The following is a 14,667-nucleotide window of genomic DNA, read 5'->3' on the forward strand; positions in this document are numbered from 1 at the left end:
ATAAATGTCTAAAATGTTTTCCCCTAAAAGTGTTATATCAGACCCCTCTATTTTATTGGGGGTACTGAATGGCATAGCATCAATATCATCCCTAAGTGGCCAAGGTAAGGGTTTCAAGACGGGATAAAGCTCTGGTCATACGGTTATCTAGAAGGACTATGGATAGATGACGAAATTTTAGCACATTTCTGCAGGATTGAGGAGTTTTCATCACCTAAATAAAAACACATGAGACTATTTTTTTTGTCCTTAGCACCTTTTATTGAAGTATGACCCTTGATGACAATCTAGTAGGCATAATTATGTCAGCTGAGAAGGTGGAGGACACAAATGCAGAAACAATAAGATTCAGAAAAATAACAGTTTCACATGGGATAGGTGACCCCCAACAAACACTGGTTCTTTATCTACAGAAACCACCCCATCCCACCCCCCTCCCCAAAGATCTACTAATCTTCAAATAATACAATATGCTGTTACAGAAATATTATCAGCATAGGCAACTCCTCTGGCAAGGACAGCAGGAGTTTCCAAGCTCCAGATGGGTGGGAAGTGGCAAGAAATGTGCCCAGCTTCCTCCATCTGGGGCCTGCTACTGGCAGAGCAGCACCTTCAGGGAGGCTGGGGTTCAGGATGTGGACCCCAGGCAGCTTTTTGGCACATGAAGTTAAATGAAAAACAACCTGAACCTGGCCTTGAAAGAGGAACTTCATCTCCTTCCCTCTGCTTCCAATCTCTCCCTTTCTAGGGCTTTAATTCAGTGTCTGTCTCATTATCTTAGATTCTGCTTGGGCACCTACTGCTATATCCTAGCTGAGTTTTCAGCTCTGAGAACCAAGGAGAATCAATTATCCAGGGCCTGGGGGAGGAGGGAAAGGAGAACATGTGATCTTAACTTTTACACTGACCCTTCTTTATCTATCAACCACCATTCTTACTTCCCACCCACTGGGGCCTCTGTAAATACTTGAAGGAAGAGAGCAAAAGTCACGATCTATAACTGTATTTGGGCAAATCCCTTGGTATGCCTTCTAAAATGTAGGCCCCTGGCAGGCCATGGAGTAGGGATGGGCCCAGGGACTGAGATGGGTTAGAGCCACTGCATCTTAAGTAATGCTGGGTAGTATGGCAGTACTATTGCTCACAACAGCATGCCAGTGTCTGCTTAGTAGTTTATGCTTGTCTGCTGAGCCTCAGTGCTCAGTATATCATTGGGATTAATTTTTAAGTGCTTCAGAAATTGTCCCTCTGCATGAAAAATGAAAATTCTTGTGGTCTGATTCCAAATCCAGAAACTAATTTGAAGTGGCATGAGAGACAAAAATAACAGAGTTCATAGTATTTAGGGTGTCCTAAACTTAAGGTATAGCCAATCTAAGATGAGTAGAAAAACCCAGACTATGACCATGGTGTCCAGGTAAAGTGAGCCTTCTTTTCTGTGGGTCCATATTCCCAAAAAGCCCCCAAGTCTTAGACTGATGCAACACATCAGCCTCATCTCCCAAATATGGACATTGCAACTCGCTTATTGTTTGTCTTACAGACTGATGTTTTTTAAAAAAGATGGCAACCACAGCCTCTATTCAAGCACTCCCCCACCTTCCTCAACCTTGGCTTGGACAAGCTCAGCCCTTTATGAGCCATCAGCCTTCCTGAATAGAGTAGAATCTTCCACTGCAGGGGAGAATGGGGGGGGGGGGGGCGTGACATTCTAACAGTGGTTCTGGCAGCAGCAGTACTAAGAGCACCCCCAGGGCCCCATAGAAAGGGTTCCTACCCACTCCCAAGACATCCTTCTGGCCCAGATTCTTCCATTGTTTTCCAACACAATGAAGAGGAAAGGGAAGTCAGTGAGCAGTATTTGTAGCAGCAGCAAAGTTCCTTGGCAAATTCTTTGGCTGAATGAGGTACTCCTGCTGCCACAGTTAACCTCCAAGGACTCTGAGGAATTCAGCAGTAAGGAGGACAGATGCTGGGGGCGGTGGGAGTGTGTGTTGGGGGGCTGGGTTGGGTAACACACCAAGGATTGGCCACAGTGAACAGGGAACAGAGAACTGAGTTGGCTAAAGGGTAGAGTTTTGTCACAACTCTCTTTCTGCCATCAACCACCCTAGTGCTCTTCCAGGACAGAAGCTGGCTACCAGTGATAAGGCTTCAGCAACAGCCACAGCTTTAGTAATTTGTGCAACTGCCCCCCCCCCCCAAACCTGTCACCCCCCCCCCTCGCCCGGCTTAGCCATTCGTTCACTCTCTCCAGTCTCAGTGACCAGCAGTCAACTGTGGTTCAGACAGATTGAATGGGAAATCTCAGTAATCAGTAAGTCCCAGGTTTTACGTGGCACGTTGTTCTGAGTAACATGTGGAGATCTCCCAGCATCCTGCTCATCCCACTCAGGACACGAATCATCTCTTTGTCCAGCCAATCCACACCCATCAGTCCCTTAGTAGCCTTCTTGGTTATCAAATTGATTGGCCTGCTATCATGGTGCTTGTGTTTAAGGAACTCTTGTTTTACTTAATAATGGCTCCAAAGTGCAAGAGTCGTGATGCCAAGGAAACATCAGGGCATAAGGCATGGGAGGATGATTAATTCTGTCCAATGCTACAGGGTATATAGGAAAAAAACACAGTATACATCGGGTTCAGTGCTATCTGCTGCACGCACCCATTGGGGGGGGTGTCTTGGGACATAGTCCCTGTGGATAAGGAGGAACCACAGCATCATAATTTGCTGGATCATAATTTGCTCTGGGGGGCTGGCCCTGGCTATGGTGAATTTTGGTTCCCTGTGGCAGGCCACAGGCTAAGAAAGTAATTGTTAGAGGAGCTCCTCCTGAGCTCACCTCCACTCACCCCATAGCTTGGAGACAGCAGAGAAATGAACAAGTCTTTGTCAGTTTCAGGAAATTCTTTGGTTTCAAAACAAGAAGAAAAAAAAAAAGAATCTTGCTAGGGAATGTTAAGCTCATGATTACCCAGACATCAGGGTAGGCACAGGGCCAGGCCATGGTTCAGAAGCTCTGAGTTCAAGGAGAGAACTTGTTTCTTAGACACCTGTAGCTATGGTAGGAAGAATTCAATGCCTTGGCACTCGCTTACCTAGCCATGGTGGAATCAGGCTGATATGCAGAAAAGATTTTCCTTCTGGGCTAACTTTTCCCTCTCCAACTTTCCTCTTCTTGCCTTATTAGTTAAAAATAAAAAGAAAAGAAACAATCAAAACATAAAAATAAATAAGATTAAAAGGCCATTTAAAATATAACAATACGAACCCCCTCCCCCCCCAATAATGAGACCTATATCCAGAAGTCAACTTTAGTAGAACAATGAATGGCCCACAGTGGGAGGCCCTGGACTAGGCACTTGTAATGCCCAGAAATGAAAGGTAGGCCCAGAGTCTTAGGACACGATGAGGGCTGAGAGTAGGCGTCTTCCCTCTCAATTAGCTGCTGGGGAAGGTGGGGGTGGAGCCAATTTGTTTACATCTGGCTCCTTCCTGAGGGGCACCTGGGGACACTCCATCTTTGCTGCATTCTGCTAATTAAGTGTAATTCCTCCTTCTGTGTTTCCTACTGCAAAGCTTGGGTGAGGCCCTGAAACTGGTGCTAAGTGAATGCCCTCAAAGCAGCCAGATCTCTGGGCCCAGAAACAGCTGGGCCCAGAGCCCTGGAGTACAGTGCAGGTGCACAGGCAGCTTCTCTCTGAGCCTTACAAGGCTAATTCCAGGAGGGGCTGCAGGGGTGAGTTTGTGATTCTTTGGTGTCTTAGTAGAAAAAAAAAATGAAGGCACTTGGTTGATTCTGTGTGTAGTAAGTGCTTGCCCGTGCACACTGTGGGAAGGAGAGTGCAGTTGTATGCTCACATCTTGTTGCAGCTCCCTAGGGTAGACGTTCGCAGGCTCCCCAGGGTCTCCTCACTGGATAGAAACACTGCTAGGAAAGGGGCAGTGAGAGACATCCAGGGTGAAGGGCTGGAACAACCTGTTAACTAACTGCTATCTACTCCCTAGCAAACTGCTAATGAAGACTGAAAGCACTTCCCACTGTGCCTGGGCAGGGCTGCTGTGGCAGACTGCTGGTAGCCTTAGAAATTGCTGGGCCCCAGGAGTAGACTCTCCCTGAGACACTTGAGTTGCTCTTCCCCAAGCTTGATCTTCTCCTCCAGTTCTCGCTGTTCAATGATGAGAGCAGATTTCATCTTGACAAAGTGCTGGTAATCTTGCAGCTGGTCCTGAGGCAGGTAGCGGGAGACCATGCCGAACACGAGCTTCTCCCGGCGGTCCACGTGCTCCTTCAGCTCCTTAGCGTCTGCCAACTGCCCCGTCAGCTGCTGCTTCTTCTCTATCAGCACCAACTGGGGAAGCAGAGGAGCAAATAAAGGCTATCTCAGTTACCAGGCAAGTCTTCAGTGCTCCACCATGGAAGCTGTCACGAAGCAGCTCTCCATTCTGCTAACTGATCAGGACTAGATTCCCTACCCTAAAGTCTGCTTCCATGAAAATACCTTTCTTTCCTGTAGCAGGAGGAGGATGTACAGCCATCTCTTTCTATCTCTGAGGCTGTCTTTAATTCTTGAGCCGCCACTGGATGCGGGTTAGTGGAAGGTTCTAGCAAAGCTGGCTTGTGTCCCCTTCCATCCAGTGAGCCACCATCACTGTGGAGATGCTTTCTCTACAGTGGGTGTGTCTGTGTGAGTGTATATGGCCATGTGTATGAGCCTTGTAGACTCCAAGTTGTATCCAAACCACATTAGTAGGAAAACATAATGTAGTTTTGGTTCAGGAATGTACATGAATGAGCCAAGCCATGAAACTGACTGCCTTCCTATCCCAACTTCTTGACAAGATCTCTCCGTCCAACTCTACAGAGAGTGAGGCAAAACTGCCGCCGCTGCTGCTGCTATTATTTCTGCTACAACTATCGCTATGACTGGCAGCTAGTACTAACCCAGGGTTCATGCTGTACCAGGTCCCATTTGAAGTCATTAACCTGGATTATCTAACCTCATTCTCACAACAACCCCATGAGGCAGGCACTGTGTCCACTCCAATTTATAGATGAAGAGATAGACATGGAGTGAGGTTACGTCACACAGCTAGGAAGTGTGTGTGTGTGTGTGTGTGTGTGTGTGTGTATGTGTGTATTTGAAAGGAAGGGAGGGACAGAGAGAGAGAGAGAGAGAGAGAGAGATGCTCCATTTGGTGGTCCACTCCCAAAATGGCCACTGGGACTGGGACTGGGCCAGGCTGAAGCCAGAAGCAAAGAGCTCCATCTGGATCTCCCACATGACTATCAGGGACCCAAGCACTTGGGCCATCATCCACTGCCTTCCCAGGCACATTAACAAGAAGCTGAATCAGAAACAGAGGAGTTGGGACTTGAATGGGCTCTCAGGTATAGGATGCCAGCATCGCAAGCAGTGGCTTAGCCTGCTGTGCCACCATGCGGGCCCCTGCTCACACTTATAAAACTATGCAGTCTACCTCCCATAATATCCAAACTGGAAAGAGGAAGCCCTGAGAAGAAACAGCATTTACCTCCACCCACACCCTAGAGACCCCAACTCTACCTTCTCCTGGTTGGCCTCTGAATCGATGCTGTTGAGCGCATTCTCCACCCGGGCCAGTCGTCCAGAGAGTGACAGCAACAGGTTGACCACTTTGTCCAGGTCACCAATAAACAAGCGGTATTTTTCAAACTCATTGGATTTGCAAACAGCTTTTAAGTTGGCCTCCACCTCCTCCCCAAGGATGGAATTGGCATTGATGTCCTCCAGCAGCCCTCGCTGGGCTTCTCGCAGGACGGAAAGTTTTCTGCCAATGCTTTCAATGAGTTGTATCTAGGAGAGTTTACCGGGAGACAAAAGGTAAGAATGGGGACCAACTGAAACTCATCTGGCCCTGTAGCCAGATGGAATCCAAGTAGCACAGAGTGGCCTCTACCCTAGTCACCAGAAACAAAGTTAACCTGAGCAAGCTGTGAGAAATGCCAGCTGTAGGGGCAGGAACCTTCTCTCCCTGTTTCCGTGTCACCAACAAACTTCTTGGCATTAGGTAAGTGGTACCCAAAGGCTTACCCTCATTTGCCAGGTGCAGCTTGATAAATGCTTGCTGGGACTATTTAACCAAAAAGGACCAGAAGGTCTGGGAGAGCTGAACTTGGCAAATCATCTGTTATCAAGTATTTGACTAGCACTTCATTCACTGTCCTTCAGTCATGTAAGTACCTCTTATATTTATGGCGCCGAGCTGGATCCTTGTCTCCTCTGCTGGCATTCTGAGGCCGTGTGAATAAGAGTGTGAGTTCTGGGGTCAAAACGATTGGGTCTGACTTCTAGTTCTACTGCCTCAGCTCTGCCACTTCTGAGCTGTGGAAGCTTGGCTGACTCGAGTTTATTGAGCTTCACTTTCTATGCATGGAGAATGGGGGTGACAGAAGTACCCACTGCACTGGGTTGTAATAAGGATTCAAGGAGATTCAAGGAGGTGGCATATGAAAATGGCTTGGCACTGAGTACCTGCTCAATAAATGCTAGGTTGCTATTATTATTATTCAGTCTCATCCTAATGTCATTCCTGAGAATCATTCAGGATTCGTTCTTTACCCTCCTCTGTCCACTCATTCTTGTATTCCTGAGCTGCTTCTTTTTTTAAAAGATTTATTTATTTATTTGAATTAGGAATTACACAGAAAGAGAAGGAGAGGCAGAGGCAGAGGCAGAGAGAGAGAGAGGTCTTCCATCCACTGGTTCACTCCCCAGTTGGCCGCAACGGCTGGAGCTGTGCCAATCTGAAGCCTGGAGCCAGGAGCTTCTTCCAGGTCTCCTCTTCGGGTACAGGGGCCTAAGGACTTGGGCCATCTTCTACTGCTTTCCCAGGCCACATCAGAGAGCTATATTTGAAGTGGAATTTGAACTGTCACCCATATGGGATGCTGGCACTGCAGGCGGTGGCTTTACCCACTATGCCACTGCACCGGCCCCACTGAGCTGCTTCTTAAAAAAATTACTTATTGGAAAGGCAGAGTGACAGAGACAGAAGGAGAAAGGGAGAAACAGAGAAAGAAATCTTTGGGCTAGTGGTTCACTTCCCAAATGCCCACAAATAGCCAGGGCTGGGCCAGGCCAAAGCCAGGAGCCTGCAATTCCATTTGGGTCTCCCATGAGGGTGGCAGGGACCCAGATGCCTGAGCTATCATCTGCTGCTTTCACAGGATGTGCATGAGCAGGAAGCTGGCTCTGAAGTGGAGTAGATGGGACTTGAACCAGGCACTGTGATATGCCATGTGGGCTCCCCAAGCAGCAGCCCGACCTGCGTTGCTACAACACCTTTCCCCCTGAGCTGCTTCTTTAGCTCTACCTGCTTTCTATCTATTTCCTCATTTTGGCTGTTTCTATTCTTCAGGGTTGAGCCCTGAAGAATATGGAAGCAGCCATTTGTCTAGCTGCAAGTTTCTAGCAGGAATGGACTCATCGGGGGTTGTATAAAGCCTCTGCAGCCACAGTGTGGGTGAGTGGAGTTTCAGAGTCAGAGACTCACAAAGCAATGGTGTGACCTTGAGCAAACTAATCAGCCTCTCTGTGCCTCAATCTCTACATCTAAAAAACATAGGGGGTCGGTGCTGTGGCGTAGTGGGTAAAGCTGCCACCTGCAGTGCCGGCATCCCATATAGGTACCAATTCATGTCCCAGCTGCTCCACTTCCAATCCAGCTCTCTGCTATGGCCTGGGAAGGCAGTAGAAGATGGCCCAACTCTTTGGGTCCCTGCACCCACGTGGGAGCTCCGGAAGAAGCTCCTGGCTCCTGGCTTCAGATAGGTGCAGCTCCAGTCATTGCAGCCATCTGGGGAGTGAACCAATGGATGGAAGACCTCAATCTCTTTCTCTCTGCCTCTGCCTCTCTGCCTTTCAAATTAAAGAAATAAATCTTTAAAAAAGTAGGGGAACCATAGTACCTACTTCATAAAGTGGTTATGAGAACTAAATGAGTCAACATGTTTTCCATGCGTAGAATAGTCTCTTGTGAATAGGAAGTAGGCTTCAGTGTTTGTTTTATTATTATTCAAGCTCAGGCACTCTAGGACCATAGGCTTGTGGTTTTCTAGAATGTGTTCCTCTTTAGTGGTTTATTGAGAAACGTCCAAGGTGAACAATGCTAACAGTGCCTCCTCTGGGTTCCAGGGCCTGTTGGCATAATTTAGAACTGTTCAAAAGTCAGAAGATTACCATAATCTTAGCCTGAAGTGTAATAAGTTTGCATATGGTGAAAATTCCAAAACGTAATGGGAATTGGGGCTCAATGATATATGAACGAAGCAACACAATTAGATGTCACCAGGCTCCCAGTTGTATTTCTATCCTTTGCTCTCCCAAACAAAACTCAGTGTTAGGGACAAAGGATGACACACTTGACAAATTGCCTACCCACTCTCGTTCCCAGGCTCTGGTGGTGAAGGAAGGACAAAAATGGAGCAAGTCCTTTGTTTCTCAGAGTCTGAGACCGAACTTCAACCTAAACTTCACCTGAACTTCAACCCTAGAGAAAGTTCAGTGGACAGCGATGTGGAGTCTCACAGACACAACCAGAGCTTGTTTGTTTCTGGGATATTGCAAATCGGTGACCTTCCCTGCCTTTCTTCCTCAGAGATAAAAACTGTCCTCACCCAACCACAACCCCACCGAGTCACTGCTATTCTGTGCTTTGTCACTTCTGATCATCTGTCTCTTATCTTGGTCAGACTTTTATTAGGTTTGCCCCTGCAGAGGCCAGGCCATGAGTAAACTAGAAGCAACCCTGCCATGGTCAGAAAACATGGAATCCAAGGAAGCCGGCATCTGAATCCATAACACTTTGACACTAGCATGCTTCTAGTTCTTTCCCTGATATTTTGCTTCCGATGGGAAATTGGAGGGAGAGTTCTTGCAAATGGCCTGTACTTTCCTACAGGTCCTATTCTAAAAGAGAAATACGGGCAGAAGAGCAATTTACATTGGGTTCAGATGTCCACAAAGTGGTAAATTGGGCCTTTGGGGTTGTCATGGAAACTCTATTTGCCTATGAAATAAAATGGGTAAGTGCAGGGAGGGCAAAGCGATTCCAGGAATTTGATTAGAACACCAGGCTAGAGGTACTTAGAGGAAGACAGAGAGACTTTTGAACAACAACATCTCCATCTATTTTGTATTTTCATGAGATAATTGACCATCTTTGCAAATATATACTAAAGTTTGCTAGTCTATAATTTGTCTGTATTTTCCTTAGTTATTCTGTTCTCGTGTATGGAAAGTGACACAGAGAATAATGATCCATGATGCTACCTTTGGCTAGAGTTCACTGGCAGAAACCCTGGTGTGCCCTGGGTGGTGAGTTTCTTACAAGGCTGGCTTAACTCAGAAGGGTAGGGCAATAGCACAGAGATTCAGACAGCCTTGACTTCAAGTCCTGGATCTATCATTTAGTCTGCTATCCCTGGACAAATCAGCCCCCTTAATTGGTCTTTAAAAAGGCCTAGTTATAGGCACTTTACAGGGTTGTTCTAGCAGAGGTGGGGAACCTCTGGCCCATGAGTCATCTAAGGCCCACAAAATCCTTTGGTCTGGCCCTGCTAAGGCAAGTGCAAGTGGGACTCAGAATTCAATAATTCTATAGCAGGCTCATTTTTAACTTGAGCATTTTGTATGGCCTGCAAGTAATGTTGTAAATATCCAAATGGCCCTTGGCACAAAAAAGTTTCCCCACACCTGTAAGGACGATAGAGAATAAGAGAGTACTCTTCCTCCTCCTCCTATTATTATTATTATCATTATCATTATTATTGCCTGGGTCCAAAAGAGACTGGAGTTGGATCTGTGAGACATCCAGAGAAGCTGTTTGACTTCCGTACTGAAAATATGGGGATGTAAGGTATTCGATGTTAAGCAGCTCACCCTCCAGACACACCAAAGGTAAGTACTGAAAATCTCTAGAGCATATCAAAAAACTTTACCTTTTTCTGAGCCAGTTCATGGTCAACTTCCTCCTCCCCAAAGCCAATCTCTGCCATCTCTGGTTGGTCTTTCAACTTGTTCAGCAGCTCTGCTTTGGCCACAGAAATATTGTAATAAGCTGAATAAGAGGTAGGGACTCCTGGGGCTCCCGGAGGAGGTGAGAAGTGCTGAAACTCTTGTCTGTGGGGAAAAAGAGTGACCACTGGAGCAGCTCTGTGGACAGACTAATAACATATCTCTTCCTTCATTTCCCCATCTGTAAAATGGGACCCTGCTTCATCAAAGAATTTGAGACCAATGGACCAGAGGTACTGTTTAAATGTAAACAGACCACATGAAGGCCACCTAGAAGCCAAGTAAAGGCAAACCTTAATAGCCCAGAAGGCTGTTTCGGAGTCCCTGACTCCAGCAGCTAGGGGGACTTCTTTTGAGAATGTTTTGATTGGTTATTAACACTCTATTAAAATCCAGAAAATCTGGCTGGTCCCAAAAGATGGCTCCAATATATGGAGCACAAAGGAGCCAGGTGTTGAGGAACTACCCAAGAACTTAAGCATTGGTTCTCCAAACTTGTTGGCCTCTCTCCTGCCCATCCCTGGACTTCTGCCCACCCCTGCTCTCTCTAGTCTGCTTGCTTACAAAGGCGCACTCAGCATTTTTTTTGTCATTCCCAATGCCACCCCCGTTTGCAATATCCACGCTACTGCAGATGTCCCACAGCAAATCGGTCACACATGACTTTGGCAGTGGTCACCATATTGAAGGCTGAGGTTAGCACCCCTGCCAGGGAGTTTTCATGCCCTATTATATCTCTCATGAGCTCTTTTGAGACTTCCTACTGTAGGGCGGGCCTTGGGCTTAAGAAGGGAGAGCATCTCTCCACTCCCACAGTATGTCCTTAAGGGCCCCAACATCCTTTGTGGCTGTAGAGGGACAAATGGAACCAGTGTAACAGAGGGTGGGGGTGGGGGTAGGGAGTGTGGCAGCAGACCCTGTTGTCTTGGGTTCACCAAAGGCTGCAGGGAAGAAGTAGCTCTGGCTCCATGCTGACTTGGGTTTGGACTCTTCTGCCACCAAGGCTTCTGGTCTGGAGTGAGGAAGTAAAGAGAAATGCTCTCATGTCAGGTTTCAGTGATGGAGGGACAAATCATTGCACCCATGGTTTATGCAAGGGAGGGTCCACACCTCCCCCCAGCCCCATTATATTCTCTTTGCCTGCCAGCCAGCACCACCCTCCACCTGTCCGTGTCCCTACCCCTGTGCCAACCTCTAGCTGTCTGCAACGGAAAATAGGAAAAACTCATTAGTCACTTTTGTAGCTATTTGCAGCTCTTAGCTAAAGGTCAAAAATAATGGTTAAAAGGCTCCACAGCTATTTACTGATTCATGCTATGCTGTCTCCTAATTCATCACACAAAAGAAACTTGGGCATGCCAATATGCCTCATCCCAGGTACATTCATTTTACATTTTTCAAGCTTGTAACACTGATAGAGAAACAATACTTGTACCAGCTAGCATTCACGCAGGGCTTACTGTGCCCTAGAAACTGTCCCAAGATAGATGCACACAGATACACAGAAATAATTGAATGCCCATGACAACCATTTTATAGATAAGGGACAAGAGGCACCCAGAGGTAAAGCGACTTTCCCAAAGTCACCAGCCAGACCTGTGATTTGTACCCAGGAAACCTAACTCCAGAACCTGTGCTTTTAGCCACAATGCCACACAGCCAAAGGGACAACTTGACATTTTAACAAAACCCTACACGTAAGGAATTTTCTAGCTAGAGTATATTTCTGGTAGCAGAAAAGAGAGAACATTTTAGAGGAAATACGAAGGCATGAGCTTAGAAAATTCTTATCTACAAGAAAAATATTGAGGGCATACGTGAAAGTTCTGACTCAAAATGTGTATGCTTTTTGGAGACTCAGTTCCCCAAAAGAGACAGCTCTATTTTGCACTATAGGTGGAGTATCCATTATTATTCATATTTCAGAGACTTTCAGATTTTTGGAATATTTGTAAAGGCTTTATGAGTGGAGCATCCCTAACCAAAAATCCAAGATGCCCCAAAGTTCAAAACCTTTTGAGTTTTGGAGCATTTTGGATTTTTGAATTAAAGATTCTGAACCTATATATGTGTCATATTTGGCAATGGAACTTTTTTCTCATCACCTCCATAACAGGTAAAGTTATGACAACATAATCTGAACTTGATAGAGAATATTGAAGCAAACATCTGATTTTTCCCACAGAGAACTGAGAGGAAATGTATAAAATCCATAATGGAAGTCATGTGTATTTGAATTAGAGTTATTTTACTTAATGAGCCCCTCAAAATGTGTAGCATGTGCAATTCAAATGCAAACAAGGCTATTTAATTCCAGCTATGTGAAACCACAGCATCTTAAAGCCCACATATTATTCAGTTACAAAATGCTGGGATACATATAGAAGCACTTTTGTGGAATTATGAAGGGTTGGTTAATTAAAGTAACTCTAATTCGAGTATACATACTTGGCTGGGCTTCCTGGGTTCTTGCTGCCTGTGACCTTGTGATCCAGTTACTTTCTCTTTCTGGGCCTCACTTCTCTCGTCTAAAAAGTGGAGGACACTAATAGGAACTACCTCCCAAGTTTGATGTGAGGATTAAACCAATCAATGCAGATGTACAGATGTTCCTTGACTTATGATAAACCCATTGCAAGTAGAAAACATCCTAAGTGGAAATAGCATCGAATCCCCCTAACCTACTGTAAACCACGGTTGAGCAGCACAGCACACTGTAGAGCATGAGCATTTTCCTTTGCCATTGCCCAGCATCATGCGAAAGGATTAAACTGCATAGGCTAGCTTAGATGTGGTCCAAAGTGATAATCTGAAGTATGGTTGCTACCGAGTGCCTATCACTCTGGCACCATCATAAAGCTGAAAAAGTGGAAGTCAAATCGTTGTAAGTCAGGGACCATGTGGACATGAAAAGGTTTAGAGCAATGCTTGGCACGTAGTAAGCAAGTAAAAAAAAAAAATACTAGCTTGGTTGGGAAGAATGCTGTTCCTGAAATCGCTATCACTCAAACAAGCATCTCCAATGGATTCTTGCAGCTACAAGCCTGGGCTGTTTGCAAACAAACAGGGTTGTTTTCCCTGGTAACCTTAGTCATTAAAAATCAAAAATCTCTAGAGCAAAAGTTCTAAGCTCTCTAATAACGGCATTTTCCTTTTCTCTGATGAAAGGTGCCTAAAGGACGTAGAGCCAGGGCCTGTGATTGCTATGTCTGATACACAATACCCAATGGGAGAGAAGAGGGTCCCCTGAAGGCCTGGCCTACTGGAAGAACAAGTTCTCCCTGAGACTGGCTGCTGTGGAAAGCCAAAGAAGCCTGGGGTTTGGAGTAAGACAGATAGGGTATTGAACCTCTGCTGCATAATTATGAGCTAGATCATCCCTTATTTTGCTAAGCTTTAGTTTCCTCATCTGTCAAGTGGGGATAATAATGGCCAACTGGGCTGTTAGGAGAATTAAATGAAATAATGGAGAGAAGATGCTGCAGTGTGTGGCATGTACTAAGTGCTTAATACATGTTTATTCTTTCATCTCTTCATTCTTCTGAAATACTCATTAACAGCCTCCTAAGTATTAATTAGGCCACCTTTCCCTTCTCCCTGCTGTGATTGGAAATGATCACCGTCACGTTCCCCAAATGGTTTTCAATTACAGTAAGAATGTTCCCCAGCTGGATGGACAGCTTGAGAAGGATCTGCTAAGAGCTTCATGATGCCTGGGAGCCTGGCCCTGTAAATGCTGTTGGATGGAGCACCTCAGGCTGGGGATCTGCTCAACTACTCCAGATGGCCATGTCATAGATTTGTGTGTTAACAAAAGCCACAAGGACAAGGTACTTCTGCTAGCAACAAGTCTCAGTCAAGTTCTGGCTATAAAGAGATTTAAAGAAAGCACTGAAGAGACACCAGTCTCCCCACCCCCACCCCCCACCCCACCTGCAGCAGAGAGGAGGGCTGTGCTCTCTCCACTGCAAGGCAGGCAGCTCTGAGAGTCACAGCACCAAGAAATGATGATCCTGGCGCTTTGGGTTTGGGACAAAAAGGACAACCAGTCCCTGCGGGGCACACAGATGAGAATTAGCACTGTGCAGTGAACAGACAACCACACTCCTGCTTTGGCCTCTGTGTCCAGGAAGCTGGCCCCGTGGACTTTTGCCTATTGCTTACGAAGTAAAGGCCATGGGCCAGGGAAATAAGGAGAGGGAGAAAATAAGGAGAATAAGGAGAAAATAAAGAGAAGAGAGAGAAAAAAATATTTTTAGCTATTGGGAAGAATCACCAGGGCCTAAAGCACCCAGTCCCAGCACTATAGATCAGACAAGATCAGGCGTGTTCAGGGTGCTATGGCAGTAGACCCAGGACTGCAGTTAATAATAGGGTTGAGGAGAAAAGTTGAGAAACCCAGCCTACTCAGAGTGGAGGCGAGTCAGCTGGGGAGCTGGCCTCTTGTTCTGGAGGGAAAGCAGAAGAAAGGGCAGAACAGCGCCTGAGTCTGGTTTCCAGGAAAGGCCTTAGTACAGGCAATGAGGGTTTAATGCCCTTGGAAGCAGGGGCTGGGGCTCTGATGCATTCCTTAAAGATAAACAGAAATCACACAGTATTTTAATAATG

The 14,667-nt window shown here is 46.1% G+C and overlaps 1 protein-coding gene across 5 annotated transcripts in view; it reads right to left on the minus strand.

The window, feature by feature from the left end:
- Nucleotides 1-237: 237 nt before the first annotated feature.
- SHROOM4 (shroom family member 4) overlaps nt 238-14,667 on the minus strand; it is a 258,245-nt gene continuing 243,815 nt past the window's right edge. For all 5 annotated transcript variants that reach the window (XM_002721647.6, XM_051834719.3, XM_070067064.2 and 2 more), the window contains 4 exons: nt 10,976-11,071; nt 9,984-10,164; nt 5,569-5,838; nt 238-4,353 (listed from right to left, as the gene is read on the minus strand). In XM_002721647.6, coding sequence (XP_002721693.2) covers nt 4,084-4,353; nt 5,569-5,838; nt 9,984-10,164; nt 10,976-11,071 — 817 coding nt within the window. In that variant the 3' untranslated portion in view covers nt 238-4,083. The remainder of the gene's footprint in view (nt 4,354-5,568; nt 5,839-9,983; nt 10,165-10,975; nt 11,072-14,667) is intronic.

This window comes from Oryctolagus cuniculus, chromosome X (assembly GCF_051225735.1).
Source record: "Oryctolagus cuniculus isolate XC-2025 breed Fujian yellow rabbit chromosome X, ASM5122573v1, whole genome shotgun sequence".
Classification (NCBI taxonomy): domain Eukaryota; kingdom Metazoa; phylum Chordata; class Mammalia; order Lagomorpha; family Leporidae; genus Oryctolagus; species Oryctolagus cuniculus.